At 39.0% G+C, this 17,572-nt stretch overlaps 1 protein-coding gene across 1 annotated transcript in view; it reads right to left on the bottom strand.

Moving 5' to 3' along the window:
- The window catches only part of LOC119422962 (adhesion G protein-coupled receptor L3-like), a 103,415-nt gene extending 86,087 nt beyond the window's left edge, over positions 1–17,328 (bottom strand). The window contains exon 1 of the mRNA XM_037690697.1: positions 17,106–17,328. Within this exon, the coding sequence (XP_037546625.1) occupies positions 17,106–17,160 (55 nt within the window). The 5' untranslated portion in view covers positions 17,161–17,328. The remainder of the gene's footprint in view (positions 1–17,105) is intronic.
- Positions 17,329–17,572: the final 244 nt, after the last annotated feature.

Here is a 17,572-nt window from a genome sequence, read left to right as displayed (position 1 = left end):
GGTGGCCCTCTTAGTTTTTGACTTGTCAACCCAAGATTAATTAGGAAACTTTCTTAAGTAGAGATGTAGCCACACAACAAGTTAGAAGTTGGTATCTTCCTTATTTTTCAAGTTATCGTGCTCACAACATGCACAGATGGAGGATATTTCCAATAACTTCCATTCGCTCTGTGACAGGGGACAAAAAGTGTATGAAGAAAAGTAATTTTCAATATTAATGGTAATTACTGGCAACTTTATTTCAATTTAACAGGATGTTTAATTATGTAGTCTAACCGTATTTTAAAAATTGCACAGCACATTTAAACCATATGATCATGATTTTAAAAAACTTAGAGATCACATGCAAATGTTTTCTTGCTTAGTAATGTTGTGTTTTGACTTTGACAAAGAACTATTAGTGTAATATGTTTTCCTTTTTTGTTATTGATTACACTGTATTTTACTGTATTCCCTTAATGTGTTGTTCCCCTTCCCTTGACCCTACAAGTGCTTGTTGGCGCTTGCCAGATCAACACTATAAAAATGTCTTCTTAGTGTTTAGGCCTGGTAAAATAAAGGCTAAATAAAAAATAAAACCATTAGGAATTTTTTGAATTGAGAAATTCTGAAAAGCTCAAATGGCTAAGAATAAGCTAGAATAATAAAACATAAACCTAAAAGTTTCCAAGGTCATGTCCACGCTAAAAAGAAAATACTTTGAATATTTAACTCTTTCTTTCTTTTTGCCTCGTTTGCTCTTTCCATTCACATGCAAACAACATTTTTGGTAAAAACAATTCCAAACATCTTTGATATACAGTTTTTCATACCATTATTCAAGGAGGGCCCATCCTGTCAACAGAACCGAGCGCCCCGCATACCAAATCCCCCACCCCCCACGCAGCTCTGCCACTTCTGGACGGGGAGCGGAGCTTAGCGGCTCAGCTCAGACTCCAACCCATGAGCAATACAATAACTACCAAAAACTGCCGGCACTAACGTAGCGCTACGCTAAACGTTACTCGTCAGCATTATCTCCACTTAATGGATCAGCATTTGTATGTCATCATAAATTCCGTTTCTCATTTGGGACATATTTTTTTTTAAATAAAATATATCAATTTAGAAAGAAAATGCACAGAGTAGTGTATATGGGGCTTAAATAAAAAGGTTTACATAGCTGCATGGCTCTATTGTTTGACAAAAGTGGCAGGAATAACTATATTTTCTATAAAATGGTTAAATAATAGTTGTATTTAAATTTTGCCCAAAAATATGTTATTTTGTCTCTTAGTTATTATTAATGTAATGCAAGATACAAAAATCTGTCAAGAAATCGGTCAGTCATATCAGGGTATTTCTTGGAGTTTACCAAAAATGTATCCATTTTTTTTTTCCCCATTACGGTAGTTTAATTGGCAACTAAGATTAAAATACATAAAATAAAGAGCTACAAAAAATGGTTAGGTTTGGAACAAAAAAGAAAGAGTGAAACCAAGAAGATGTTCAAGGATTTAAATGGAATACCAAACAAGTCAAGATAATTTGAAAAAGAAAAAGCATTGTACTTTATTAGATTACCACACTGTTCAGAACTGTTTACAGATAAATCTATAATCTACTCATTACTATATATATAAAATTATCAGGTCTCTCTTGTAAATGAGTCCTCGAGGCTAAATGGGATTTACCTGTCTAAATAAAGGTTGAATGAATGAATATAAAATTAAGGGATCATATAGTGATGATTTTGAATTTGCTCAAAGCCGTTCTCTGTGCTAATATCTTAATTGGACAACTCCTTTTAACCAGACAGCACACCAGCAAGCTCTGCAACTCTCTTTGATTTGAGCATTTCTTTGTTTTTTATGACATTATAATAAAAGCTAAAAATACATATGACCCCATTTGTTATCAACCAGCATTATGCTTAAGGGACAGGGCCAGTTAAGTGTTTATATGGTCAGGATGTCTGTGATCCTTGCTCTAAACCGATGACTCCTCCTATGGCTAATTGCTGTGATATGAGGCTGAGGGCAAACTGGGATATCCCCTCACCCCACCACTCCTGAGACTTGATGCTGCAGGTCGGTGGGAGATTTGTGTTTCTATGTGTGAAAGGAAGATAAATGAAAGGGGTAGATGTATCTGCATGTGCTGTTTATGTGACTTTTTTTAAGCCGTAAACTACAGCGCATTTGTCAAAAAAATTAAAAAAAATAAAAAATCTTGAACCGTACTTGACCTTGGCATCCTTCCAAACACGGAGGCCATGCCAAACATCTACCATTACTCATGCGGCTATCAATTTCCCCCCCACTTCCTTTTATTTTAATGAGAGCACGATTAATAAGGAAATGGACTGGTTTCCCAAAGGAGGCTGGTTCTTCTACAATGGATGTCTTCTTTTGTCAATGGCTGTATTGAATTCCTGTAGGAGGCCATTGGGCCAAACCAAGGCCATCTCTAATATCGCCTCACCCACACTCAACACTGCTTCCTCTTCTCCTCACTCCTTTCTTCAGTCCCATTTGACTCCCAAATGTAGACTTCACACAACTCAATGTTAACTTTTGGATTAAGGATCACCACTTTCTGTGCATGCTTGAGTCATTCGATGATAAAGATGAAGGAAAGGAAACACAGTCCCACACTATCCAGTCCATAATTGGGTTGTTGCATTTAAGTAAAAAAATAAATGTAAAATTAACCCTGAGAGCTTGAGTGTGACACAAAAAATAAGAGATCAAAAAGAACAGAAGCTAATTAAGCCCTTACCTAGTTTTGTTTTTTAATTATGCTCTTTGTTGGTCAAAGAAAGGGTGCTGTCAAAAGAGGGGGAAAAAGCACTACGCTCCAGCTTCCCTTGAAAGACTCCACAACAGCTAAAGTACTCCATGCACTGCAAAATGCAAGATGATCATCAAGACTTACTAAGAATTCAAAAAATAAATTGGTCTCATTGCATAACATGGTGCATATTCCCTGTAAGGTATTCATTAGCAAGAATGTTTTCCTCCTCTGAAGACAGGGAGTGATTATGTTGATTTTTTCATCAACACAATGTGCTGGTGTATTTGAGCCGAGGCAAAGGGGATCTAGTTTGTTATCTGTTGTGTGGAAATGACACATTGCCTAAGCTGAAGCCAACAATCAGGAACTCACAAAAAGCCACCGCTGAAAGACGGTCTGCCTAAACTCCATGGGACAAACCTGTGCCAAATGCATTACAAAAAAATCCCCTTCATATGAAACAGTTTCAGAATAAGTTAACAAACAAATATGAACCTAAATGCCCTATAGCTTGCCAAAAACTGCACTGGTTATCATTAAGTAAAACATTAAAGCCTACAGGTAGATGAGGTTATCCCACATTAGTGTTGTGCAAAAATAGTGTTTCTCTTTTAAGCTTTTTTTTGGGACATTGGCTGCTTTTCCACACATTTTAAGTCCAACCAAAGGTAATTTATATTAAAGCTACTTAATTTGACCTATGAAGATGTGTCTACAACAGAGAACCAACTTTAATCAGGATATTTAGCTAGTAAATGGTAAATGGAGTGCACTTATATAGCGCTTTTCTATCTTATCAAGATACTCAAAGCGCTTTACACTATGAGTAACGAGTAGTAACGAGCTAAAGTACCAGCTAGCTAGAAGGGTAATAACTAGCTCCATTGCATGACCTGTGATTTAAACCACCATAAAAAAATGTTCCTTAATTCAAAGGATGAGCCAGTGCTGTGTCCACACAAAACTTACAACTTAAAAAACTTGATGTAAATAAGATCTTTAGCTAGCAAGTAGACAAAAATGCCAGCTAGCTAGGATCTAATAACTAGATAAGTAATTTACAAGATCTATAAATTGTTCAGCCATAAAAAGCTCATGAATGCATGGATGAATCAGTGTGCCTACCCTAAACAAACAAGCTAAAAAAAAATTTAACTGGATATTTATCTAATCGACTAAAGTACAAGCTAGCTAAAATGCTAAAAAATAGCTCAACACATTACTTGACCTATGAATCATACAATTACAAAAATGTTTATTGATTGTGATTTACTGAATTTGTAGAGCTGCAGCAGGGAGCTGGAGCAGGCTGTTATCAGGGCTGTGAACTTTCTGGCAGCACCCATGAACAGTGGGAATAATCTTGGAGAATGCTGTGAGCTCGACTTTTGGCATAAAGGATCAATTCAGCTATTTTGGAGTTCCATCAGAGGAATATATACCAGCGAGACTTTAAAAAGACTTTAAAAAGGCAAAAACAGCAATTCACAAGTTCTGCCTGACCCAAACTGTGGCCTTGACACCGGACTTATCTCAACTCCTCCTGACATGTTTTAAAAACAAGATGCTTTGACTGTTTCCTCACCCCTCCGTTCCCCAAGGCCGTGGACATGTGACAGAACCTCAACTGAGCTGAAGATGAATGACACCTCTTACCTGACAATGGCTGAGTGGGGGGGCTCTGGACTATGCTACGACTTTCCCTTAAAAATTCAATGTCTTCACCGGCCTATATGTTCATGTATAACGTCTATTTATGTTGCTTTGTTGTGGTAGGTTTTTTGATGCCTCAAATCGTGCCCTGTCTAGGACACGGCGTGAGAGATCTTTTTTTAATACCGTCTTTCCTCATGTTTTCTTCCCTTTTCTCATCTAAGCAAAATATTATTCTGAATAAGAAAGCCACGCTAGTTATAGCCGCAGCTTCGTGCACTCCGCCCATCTTTCGGACGACTCTATGTACATATCGTGTTGTATCTCGGTGCAATGCCAATAAAGTTTATTCTGATTCTGATTCTGATTGATTCAAGGGATGAGTCATGGTTGAGTCCACACAAAACAAACAACAATAAAACAAATTTTAAAGAAGATCTTTAGCTAGTTGTTAGCTAAAATACCAGCTAGCTAGGGTTCTAATAACTAGCTCACCACTTTAATTGATCTATAAATGATTCAGCCATTAAAAACTCCTGAATGCAAGAATGAATTGTTGCATCTACACTAAACAGACAACATAAAGAACTGATTTTAACAGGATATTTAACTAGTGACTATTAAAACTGCCAACTAGCTATAGAGAGCTAATAAGATGGTAGACAGTTACTACTATTAACCTTTTATAATTGTCCACAAAGTTACTTTAAAAATGTGATAAGTGTGGGGATCTCTGGTAGATGAGCCATGACCGTCTGTGTTTTCTAAAAACTAAAAAAATAACTAAACAAGTGGAAGACTTTTGACAAATTCAAAATTATGCAAAGGAAAAAAAAGTTGTTTTAAAACTACTACTTTTTAGCATTATGATATGAAAATGAAAATTGGCCTATTCCTAAAATTTATTTTCCAAGAGGGAGGAAAAATGCATAGCTAGCAATAAGGTACACCGATTTATATATGAGTATATGCATAATAACCCCCCACCCACCCACACCCACACATCTATTTGAAGATTAAATGATGTTCCAACACGTGTTTTAAAGGGAGAGATTCTTATCTGAATAATTAGCTAAAAGTATACAGCACTGCCTCGAGGCATGTTTAGATAAATGCACCATTTCAGAAAGAACTCATTATGTGGGTGGTTGGGATATTCTCACCATGTTTTACCCCATCTCCAACCCTGTAAAAAAACCTTCTGGTGGAATCTGTGCGATGGATTTGCAAATAAAGCTCTGCCCTGTAGTGTCTAATACCACAACATGTCATTATCTGTCTGTTCGGTCACAGCAAATAGTGTGTCATCAAAATGCAAATGCATCACATATGGAAACATGTATTATACAGGTGAGGGATTGATTTCACAATCTAACTCTGGGGGGGTAAGCAATTAATTTCACTATTTGAGTGAGGCAGAAATGCAGAAGCATTGTCTCTCTGTGTGGTTTCTGGTTGCCCTTCCTTGCTCCTCACAATCCGCCCACGCCCTAAATTACTGCCCGACCCCTGCCGTTACGCAGTGTGGGGAACCCTGTGGTGTTTGTACGCCCACCATTTTTATTTTCTCTGTGAGCCTGCTGGTCTGCAGGGTTACTGAGAAATTCTCTCTCCAGCCTTCCTAATACAACAACCATGCACACGCCCGCTGTGCACGTGGCCACATTATACAGCCTAATGTAAACTAACATCCACTGCCACTTGACCTCGCTGTCGATATCTGTCCTCATTAAACACCATTCGGCGGCTGCAGGTCCACTTTAAATGGCATCATTCAGCGCTTACCAAATTATGCCTTTGCATCCACCGTCGGTCTAATTCATTTATTTGGAAGAAATACACAGGTGGCACTAGGGACACCTATAAAACATGCAGGGGGTATTTAACCCCACCCCACCATTCTCAATCCGACTGTCATTCATTCCTCTTGATTTGCAAGTTCTGACAGCAATTTGGCATTGTCAACCAGTCTCAATGGATGCCGTGGGCAGCAAAGGCCATTGTTTTATTCCCCATATCAAGCAGGTATTGATTTTTCACTCATTACTGAGGGACATGAAAAGAGAAGGAGATGTTTGAGAGCCAAATGTCACATAAAATATACGACGAAGGAGAGTGAATTAAAAATGGAGACAACGAAATTCAGGTATTTAATAGAATATATTGTGAATATTGTTTTAAAATAGGTAGGTTATCAATCTAGTTCTAAACATGTACTAATACTTACCTACAGTTGGGGGTTTTGTTTAAGTAAAAGTGTTTTTGAATGAATGCATATGGACCCTACCTCAAATACCAAAGTCTTCAACATAAATCTCATCAGTTATCACCCAACGTTTGTGCCGAGGATGGCTCTCAGCTACTACCACACCAAAATGTAGCTCAATGTCTGTAAAATCGAGCATTTATAGCCACATTTGTGTTTGTTAAGGCTAATTAGCTGTGGCTGCCATCTTGAACTGAGTTGACTATGGTGGTCAACAGATGATGAGGTAAAACCAATTTTAAATTCTGAAGGTTTCAGTAAATTACAACTAATGGTTTTTGATGTGTGTTACTATTGAACAAACAGGGATAATATTTTGTGACTTATGGGAAAAAATACAATTTATTTTTTGAAAATAAGAAAATAAAATCCAGTAAAGCATTAGTTGCAAAATTGCTTCTTTTTACTTTCAGCAAAGTTATTTATCATATATTTAAATCTATGCCTCTCGTTTAAAGGTTGACCAAATGTTTGTCTGTTTTTGGCCCATAATTAACCCTTTAATATTTGCACTAATTTTAATGTAAATTTTGGAAAAACGTTGAACTCACATGTAATACACTCTCACACACCTTTACTCCAGAGGGTCATTAGGGTCTTTATGCACCTGGTCTACTTCAGAAATGTTTGTTCACCTGCATGAAGGTACAAATTAGTGTAATTTTTTCTCGAGCAAGACGGATGCTTTTTCTTCACTCTCCTGCCTTCCTCCTGGTTTTTTGCTCTCTGTTCTGTGTATCAGAGCTTCTATTTACACATCTTCTGAATTGTAAATTACTGTCATGGATTTGGTCAGCTGGACCTTCAACGAAATTGATCAAAAAAAAAAATAATTTTACCAAGCAACAAGGTCCTGGAGAACCCTCATGCCCCACTGAGATGCACGTGGCAGGGTACGTCATGGATATGTTGTGCCTTTCTGTGTTGTCTTAGGAGGATGCTCAAGATTTATTTTATTTTATTTGTTATCTTTATTTTATTTCACATTTTTAACGTGTGGGGTTTTTATGTTTTTGTATGTCCTAGTGTACAGCACTTTGGCCAACAGTGTTGTTTTAAAGTGCTCTATAAATAAAGTTGTATTGTATTGTAAGATTATTGGATTTATGATAGCAGGGTTTCTGCTTTTTGGCACCCATGTTATTAAGGAATTATATTATTATGTATTAAGGAAGACGGCGGCCGCAGCTTCGGCCATGGCAAAGTTGCCAAGCTTATATGAAGGATCAGTTCGTGCTTAGAGCTCTCAGACTCTATTTACAAGCTCAACCAACCATAAGATTGAAGTGATTTATGAGAATCGTAGGCCACTTGCGGCTTTGGAACTCACCAGCATGGGGGGATCGACCTTGGAGGAAGCTATAAGCACGGACCAGCAGAAAGCCTACTAATATGGACATTTTGGATATTGAAAGTACCAGCAGAACTCAAGGCTGACAAGAAATAACAGTCTGCCTGCACAAAAAACAACTGTGGCTTTTATGAATCTGACTTCCCCAATCAGCCTTGAAGCAGGCCAACTTATCAAATTTCTCCTGCGAAGTGCATAAACTAAGACTAAGAAGGCTATGCTTTATCCATCCCCCGTGCGACCCCTATCCCCCCCCCCCCACCCCCAGAGAACTTCAGTGAAAACACTTATCATAGCTGTACTGGCTGACACCAACATCTTATCAGGACTATGGTGCTATGTGCAAGTGATTCATGGACAAATCTCACCGTCTTTTCGTCAAATGCATACGGAATGTGTCTATAAATGTGTTTGCTGGTAGAGTTTTTTGATGTCTTAAATTGTGTCCTGACAAGGACAAGGTGTGAAGAGATATTTTTTGTAATACCACTATCCTTTCCTCATGGTCTTTCCCCTTTTCGATCTAAAGAATAAGGGGCCGCGCTCCTAGGAGCTGCAGCTACGTGCACACTAGAATTATGTTTAACACACTGCTTATAAGTACTAAAAAGTCAAAACACTAATGACCCTCTGGAGAAAGGGACATGAAATTTGCATGTGAGTTCTGGTCACACAGATTTAAAAGCTTGAAACTTTACACAATCTAACTTGAGAAAGCTACTTGTATGAAAAAAAAACAACTGTACAACAAAAATTTGCAATAAAAGAAGAAATGTTTGGGTTTATAACATTCTTGGTGACAGATTCTACAAAGTTTAGAATTAAGACCTTACCATTTCCACTCATCGATCCAACACTTTTATAGTATAATGTTCTGTTCAACCTCCTTTGGCTGTCTGTTATGTTGTAATCAAACCAGCCTGTTTTGTCTTTATTTGTGCCTGACATTTGATGATGAGAGTTTTTTTAAATGGGAAAAATCGGCCAAACACTTTGGCCAACAGCTGAATCAGTTCACCCTAAGGTTAGAACTTAGGTTTAAGGTAAACACTTTAAATCTGTGGCTCGTGTCCCATCAGCAGCCAGTGTTTTATTAGGTTTATAAAAAGGGAGATTGGGTTGCTGTTTTGTTTATGAGAGGATAGCACCCCACCCCCACCCCTAAATGGCCATTATGCTCATCATTACCCGACAAAATGGACGTTTATTTTTACATATGGTATCATATTAGTATGCCAGGAAAGATCAAGGATTTTGTGGCTTTGCTGTTTATTATATCAGTATGTTATTCAGTCCACATTTCAGAAACCTCTTTTTTAGGAAGTTGTCTGTTTTTCCAAAGCATTATGCACAGGCCTCATCTATAGGGAAGAGGTCTGCCATCCTGGGCAATTAGCACAAATGAATCCAACAAAATAAACTCCCAAATGAGTCTGGAGGTAAGAGATTTAGCCAGACATGTGGCATAAATCAGGATGTCAAGCTTGCTTCCAGGCCTGTTTTCTGTCGCTTAAAGTCTTCTGCCACCCACTTCTGCTACACATCCAAATATCCAACACCTGCTGTCTTGTTTTTGAAGATTCGACTGGAGATGATTTATTCTGTTTACTTTTTGCCAAAGTAAAACAGTGTGACCATAATCATCCACTCACTTCATTTCAATAAAACACACGGGGTGTCGGAAGTTATTTTCTATATATGATGTCTCCCTCTAATGCATATATAATTCAGCCTGCCCCAGAGTGTCGTATCTGCCCGTGCATTATGCCGCCGCAAATGAATGATTGACACCCACCCACTCCAGAAGCCCACTTATTTTTCAACGCTTTAAGAGACATCTCGCCGCTACAAAACAAAAACAGTACATGCCTCAGTGGGCTCTACAAAGAACTCGCAGCTGCTTTGAAATATGAGCCCAAATAAATCATTTGTTTAATTAATTAAGCAAATTAGGCAAATCCAGGGATGCCTTGGCGGATCAAGTCGGTGTCCTGGCACTGGAAGATTAATTAGGTGGCTCGGATACGGGAAAAGTGAGAGTGACGTTAAAATGTAGGCGTGCACAGCTCACCTTGACATGTTTGTGTAAATAATTCAATGTTAGCATGGCAGGATGTTCGTAAGATGCATGTTGACCTCTAAAGGACTGCAGATGTTATGATGGCCCTTCCTTAACATTTTTGTCATTCTTTACCTGAACATTGTTTTATGGGCTGATATAACACATTGACGCTGATGTAAACCAAACAAATTTGCACATCTGCCTTTCTGTTTCAACCCCCCTGCACACGCCTCACTCCCTCCTCCTCAGCTGGATGATATCTGCTTCCAGGCTTGATGTATTCACTCATATCTGACCATGAAAAATGCACGTCAGACTTTCATGCTTGTCTCTTGGACCGTTTCTTGAGCCATCATCCATTACAGCGGCTGCATCTCCAATTCCAAGGGGCGGTATTAAGCGAAATGAATATAAAATCCTTCCCGCGGCGTTCTTTTCTTTTTTCTTGTGCACAGAAACACATGATTAATGTGCTGCTCAGGCATGTCCGGAGTGTTCGAGGCATTGCTTTTGCATTGTTTTTCCCTGTAACCAAAACAAAGATGGCGACGCATTTTACTTATTTTTCGGCTCAGTGGCAACATCTGTGATGGAACTTTTTATTAATCTTGTAAGGTGCTGTAACTACGCTTACACACACAAACAGAAACACACAAATAGAAAAGATGACTTTACCCACATACAGACACATATCCTTGTTGAAACTAAGGTGCATTAATAAACTTTTTTTTTGTAAGATGTCTCCAGAAACATATCTTGTTTTGTGAATGTGTTTGTATTTTCTGAGTGTGCTGACTTAAAATTTAGAAATTAGAAATAATGTTCGATAGTATGTATGTGTGCGTCATTTGCTGCATACAAGTTGCAATTAGTGGCGATGCACTGATCGCCGTCTTCTTGGCTCAAGTCTGATTTTTGTTCAATTTTGACCAATTTTCACGTTTAGATTTCTCTATAAGAACTATTATTACTACATACAAATAAATATGTGTATAAATTCTAATGTATGGTTGAAATAAAGGTTTACCAAGATAAAAAGATGAACTTAATATTCTTTGAAGGAATGCCTGCTGCCTTTCACAACATTATTTTTGGGAAAACTCCCAGGATCTGTTCACTCTTAGAACATGGCTTGGGGATGTCTTTTAGCTTCTACCGTACACAAAAGTAGCTCAAGATCTGTAAAAATAACAGATTTTTGTGTTTTCTACTGTCACCAAGTTGTGGCAGGGATCTTGAATTGGTCTGATGAAACACTTAGTTGTAGACGTGCATCTCCTGATTACATTCTGGGAGTTTCATTAACAACTGTCCAGTGGTTTGTGAGATTTGTTTCCCTAACAAACAAACACACACACACACCAAATTATAGCTAATTATTTAATGGGTGGCATGATGGTGCAGTTGATAGAGCTGCCACTTCTCAGCAACAGACCAAAATCATGCATGTTAGGATGAGTGGGAACTCTAATTGTCTCGTTTGTTTTTATGTGTCCCTGTGGTGGACTTGTAACCTATTCAGGGTGTCCTCTGCCTCTCGCACAGTGTTAGTTGGATATTGGTCACCCCCGTGACTCAGAAAGTAAGAAGAGGATGAAGATAATAGATAATGGATTATTAACAGTACTTATAATTGTAGTACAGTGTTTCCCCTAGATCAGTTCCCTTAGCAGGGCGCTCGTCTTCTTTTTTTGGGGGGTCAATGTTATAGCCAGTTTTTATTGACCGGGGGGGCTGGCTTGCGGGAGAAGTGGAGTAGTATGTCAGTAAGTAGCATTTTTTGCTAGCGCGTTTGTATTGCACACTGCGTTACATCAATACCGACAGTTGTCAACAGGGGGTTGTGGAGTTCGGTAGGCAGGGTGCTCGGTTCTGTTGACAGGGCAGGGTGCCCTGCTTGTATAATGGTAGGGGGAACACTGCAGTAGTAGTACCACATGTGACTACCTCAGTAAAAGCAGCAGTCAAAGCAGGTCGCCAAACGTCCTGAGCCTGGTTCTGCTGGAGGTTTCTTCCTGTTAAAGGGAGTTTTTTCTTTCTACTGTTGCCAATGTGCTTGCTCAGAATGGGAGACTGCAACGAAGTGAAGATTCAACACAGTGTACTGGCTTCCTTAGATAAATACCTTTTACTAATTTTCATTTTTATGTATGTGAATGTTTTTGTACAGTGCCTTGAGACAACTTCTGTTGTGACTTGACGTTATATAAATAAACCGAATTGAATTGAATTAAAAATCTTTACAAGGATGATAATCTAATGCTAACATGAATTAACACTTAGATATGATGCATTCACAGACATATTTTTGATTGCCACTCAGCTACAGTGCAATGACATATCTGAAGGAAAAAAGAATCTGGACATCGGTCAAACTAAAACATGCAATAACGGTTACCAGCCAATCAGTTAGAGCATTTGTGATGGTTAGTAGTTGTTAAAGATGGTGTGTAAGCTAGTTTGTGTCTAACACCCATTAGAGATGACACATACAGTGAAAAAATGGTAGTATAGAACTAAAGTTGGCCATCCTCCCCAGACTACCCCTTGTCAACACATTTCTGACAGAATCACACAAAATGGCATTGTGGTGAAAATTGTCTCTAAAGATTCCCCAGCTACAGAGAACTTCCCCACAAACATCTGGTTGTATCTGCTTATAGCGTCATGGTTGGGTCGGGTGTCAAATCACTCTTCCTAATAAAGATGCCACATTATTTACAATGTGGCAACCACTTAATCTCGTAGAAAATGCTCAGTTGTGGTTTCTTTAGGGCATTCGTTCCATCTCAGAAAACCACAGGAACTCAAACGGTTTGTCAGTTCGATGTCATCAGTCTGTATGGAAAAAATGGATGGATGATTAAGAGCGCAAAATGACTGAATTATGAGACCGTAACAATGTTTTATCATGTTTCAGTGGATTTATGATGAATCACTAATGCAGTTGCACATTCTCCAAATGGATCAAACGGCTGTTTAGACTGATGACTGTCCACACCACAACCTTTAGACATTACTAAAATCAACTAAAACAACAGTCTGCAAAGTAGAAATATGTTTGGAAATGACAATAAAAAAAAAGCGATATTTTATTTTAATGGGCACAAACGTGCAAAAATCCCATTAAGTAAACAGGTTGTTCACAGTTAAGGCATTTCAACCGCTTTTCTCAGGCACTAAGGAACTTTCTTATGAGGTTGGTTTATCCTACAGTGGTTAGCAGTTTTCCAGACAACTTTACATTGATATACTGTACATGTTTCTCAATCAGAAATTATATCATTTGGGGCAGAATGGGGGAGAAGCCTTTCTGGGTGCAGTTTGTTTTCCTCGTGTGTGTTTTCTCCGGGTGCTCCGGTTTCCTACCACAGAGCAAAACATGCATATTAGGCTGATTGGTAACTCTAAATTGTCCCTAGATGTGAGTGACAGTGAATGATTATGTCTCATTTATGTCTGTGTCCCTTCACTCCTGTGATGGACTGGAGACCTGTCCAGGGTGTAACCCACCTCTCGCCCAGTGACTGCTGGCAAAAAGGGAACCAGTGACCCGGAAAGCAGAAGCAGGAAAAGAAAATGGATGGATGGGTGGGCGTATGGTTTTATTTGGCTCCAACAGTCCAAGTAAAGGACGGACTTTCTTGTTCAACACATAATGTATGTACATTGTGTCCTAAATTACCAAGAAAAAAAGACACTTGAGGTCAAAGTTCTTATTCTAAATATGAATAAATTGAATATGACATAAATTATCTTCAAATAATCCCCAAAATTTTGTTTGTTAAAGTATTTATTGATTAATGTTATTGAAGAAGATTGCTGAATATACCTGAGATAAAGCATTGACCAAAGTGAGATTTTGATGGTATGAATGCCCAGACCAAAATGAACACAATCTCGTAATTTTGTGGAAATAAAGCAAATATATATATTTTTTCTTCTTCTTCTTCAGCTTTCCCTCCTTAGAGGTTGCCACATTGAGTCGTCATCCTCCATCTCACTCTGTCCTCTGCATCCTCTGTCCTCACTCCAACTACCTCCATGTCCTCTCTAACTGCATCCATATATCTCCTCTTTGTCTTTTTCCTGGCAGCTGCATTTCTAACATCCTTCTACCAATATACTGTCCCTACTGTCCCTCTTCTGGACATGTCCAAACCATCTCAATCTGGCCTCTCTAACTTTATCTCCCAGTTGTTCAACCTGTGCTGTACCTCTGCTGATCTCATTCCTAATCTTATCCATCCTTGTCACACCATTTTATCACAAATCACTCCTGAAACTTTTCTCCATCCACTCCATCCTGCCTGGATTCTCTTTTTCATCTCTTTACCACATTCCCCATTTTCCTGGACAGTGGACCCCAAGTACTTGAAGTCCTGCACCTTTGTGCTCCTTGTAGCCTCACTGTTCCACCAGCCTTCCTCTCATTCACACACATGTACTCTGTCTTACTACAGCTGACTTTCCTTCCACTTCTTTCAAGTGCATACCTCCACATCTCCAAGTTCTCTTCCACCTGTTCCCTGTTCTCACCACAGATCACAATGTCATATGCAAATATCATAGTCTACGGGGATTCATGTTAGTCGTCCATCACCAGAGCAAACAAGAAGGGGCTCAGAGCCGATCCTTGATGCAATTCCATTTCTACCTTGAAGCTATCTGTCACTCCTACAGATCTACAGATCATACACATCTCACCACTGCCCTGCTGTCCTCATACATGTCCTGTACCAGTCTATCATACTTCTCTGCCACTCCAGATTTCCTCATGCAATACCACACTTACTCCCTTGGGACCCTGTCATATGCTTTTTCTAAATCCACAAAGACACAATGGAGTTCTTTCTGACCCTCTCTCTACATCCTTACAAAGCTAATTTGAACAAAACATTCTATAAAGACATCGATACTTTTTATAACGTATTCATACACCAGTGAAACATACATCAGAGGAAATGAGGGGTTCAGTGTCTTGCCCAGGGACATTTCAACATTCAAAAATGTTCAATACAAATCATCATCATCGTGTCCTGGATGACTGAGAATCTTCACCGACAATTCAACATGTGACTGCTGTTGGAATCGAACCCTCAACTCACTCATTGGAGGACAACTGCTCTAAGCACTCAATCACGACTGCCCATTATTATTATGTTAATTTTGTTGTTTAGGCACAAATTTACACAAGAAATGTCAGAGCAAAAGTAAATATTTTAAAGTTGTACTCTTTTCAATTGTGTGTGTGTGGTGGGGGGAGTCTATTTCTCTGTCAGCAAAATATCTCATGAACCACTGGATGGATTAAACTGTCAGACATTACTCATTAGATGCACTATTCATCTACAGCTAATCAACTTGTAGAATCAACCCAATTCAAGATGTTTCCACTGCTAAGCAACCTTAGCAAACAAAAAAGGATATAACTAGGCCAACTTTACAGATATTAAGATAAAATCTGTTGTGTTTGTAGCTGTGAATCATCCCCAACATAAACTTAAGAGTGCTATACATTGTGCTACATTATTGGTGAAAAATTTAGCATTAACTGTTGGGGTCAAAGCAGTTTGTCTGTTAGTGAAATGCTTAAGAACCACTGGACCAATTTTACCAAAACTTACAGAAAGTAATAACTGGACGGACATCTAAAACTGATTTTAACTTTTGGAGTAAAATTAACTGAAGATGTGAGTGAGAGAGTGAAAGTTTTTTTGTCTCGTTTGTCTCTATGTGACCCTGGGATGGACTGGAGACCTGTTCTGGGTGTACCCCATCTCTTGCACAGTGACTGCTGGATATGGGCAACAGTGACCCTGATGACCCGAAAAGAAATAAGAAGGTAAACGTAATGGATGGATGGATAGATGGATGGATAACTATACATCTAATCAATGGTAGCCAACACAAACATGCCTATATTTCATGTGCTGACAGATCATGCCGAATCGCACAATTTCCATTACAGGTTGATCAAAACGGTTGCAACTCCATGTACGATCTTTGTTTAAAACTTTGACAAGAAAGGCGGCGGGCAATACGTATTCCTTCAAGGAATGCTGAACCTGTCATTTTATTCAGAAACTAATTTTCATTTACATTTTCATGTGCCCCAGTCCCTCATGGGTCTTATGGACACTATAATCTGGCGATATCTCAATTTTTACTCAATTGCAGTCTCTAAACGACTGATGACAAAGTGCTGACTTGACCCATTTCTATTAGAGGCATTAAAGAAAAACTAGTGATGCTAGAGAATTGTACTATCATTAGCAGGGGATGGTGAACCCAGTCGCCACTGGGATCAAGAGGTATTGCCTCCTAAAAAAACAATTCAATTAGCCTGAAATCTCCCATTAATGGTTTTAGCCATACCAAATTAAAAATTTTATGGGCCATTGCCCCACTCCCGACACTCCCAACATCTAAACCGTGGCCTTGTACAAACCCCAAAACACTCACACCAACACTTCTTTTAATCAGAATTTAAATGACTTAATTTGCTTCTCCCTGAAACAATCCAGAGGAACATAAAGAGAAAGCTTCTCATAGACAAGGGTTTATTAATGTAATAAATTTTACAAACTAATCTCCAGGTTTTAATGCGTGGATTGTTGTATAAGTTGTCATAATACTGAAGAGGTATGCAACAAAGTCAAAGAAGTAGTGGTAATTCCTCAGAAGTAATTTCAAATGAATGTGTAAAAGGCAGAGTCAGGAGAGAGAAGAATGGAGTGGAAAAAAGACAGCAAAGGAAGTGGTTAAACAAAAAGTTTAAAAAAAAACCTAAGTCCTGCTAATTATCGAGGGAAAGACGGTGAAAACAAGATGAAGTCAGAAGCTTTCATCGCACTTGGCTGACAGAAAAGGATGATTCTGACACGGCTTCATGCCATGCCAATGACCAAAAAAATAATAATAATTAAAGCCCACATGTGCACATTTCACATAGACACAAAAGGAGACAAACACTTGGTTTAATGAGCCACACTCACCCAGAGCGGCTGGTGCAAAGAGGCTGGCGAGGACTAGCAGGCGTGCGGTCCACATGGCCTCCTTCTCTCACCGCCCGCTGCTCAGAGTCCCAGATGAGCTCAGAACGAAGTCTTTGGCTGGCGTGAGCCCCGATCGGTTGCTTCCTTCACGACGGTCCTTTCCACCGCGCCGTTCTTTCCCTAACAGGCTAAAACGGCTCGTTGCTCCGATTCCAGATGCTTTTCCAAAATCTGTCATAAAAACAACATCAAAACACGTTAGCTTTCGTTTCCCAGAACAATAGGAGTCTTGCCTCTTCCAGTAAGAAAAACAGCAGATGGATGCGCTGTGGCTTTATCATCGTGGTCCTTATGTCAATGTGGGTTTTGAGTTGCCGTCAAGTGGCACAGTGCAAGTTGCTCAATCTCCAGTCAGCCTGAGCTCATACCGGGTGTGATCAAGCAAACAAGAAGACGGTGTGAAGCAC

This window comes from Nematolebias whitei, chromosome 1 (genome assembly GCF_014905685.2).
Source record: "Nematolebias whitei isolate Nwh7 chromosome 1, NemWhi1, whole genome shotgun sequence".
Classification (NCBI taxonomy): Eukaryota; Metazoa; Chordata; class Actinopteri; order Cyprinodontiformes; family Rivulidae; genus Nematolebias; species Nematolebias whitei.
This window is presented reverse-complemented; position numbering and strand designations above follow the sequence as displayed.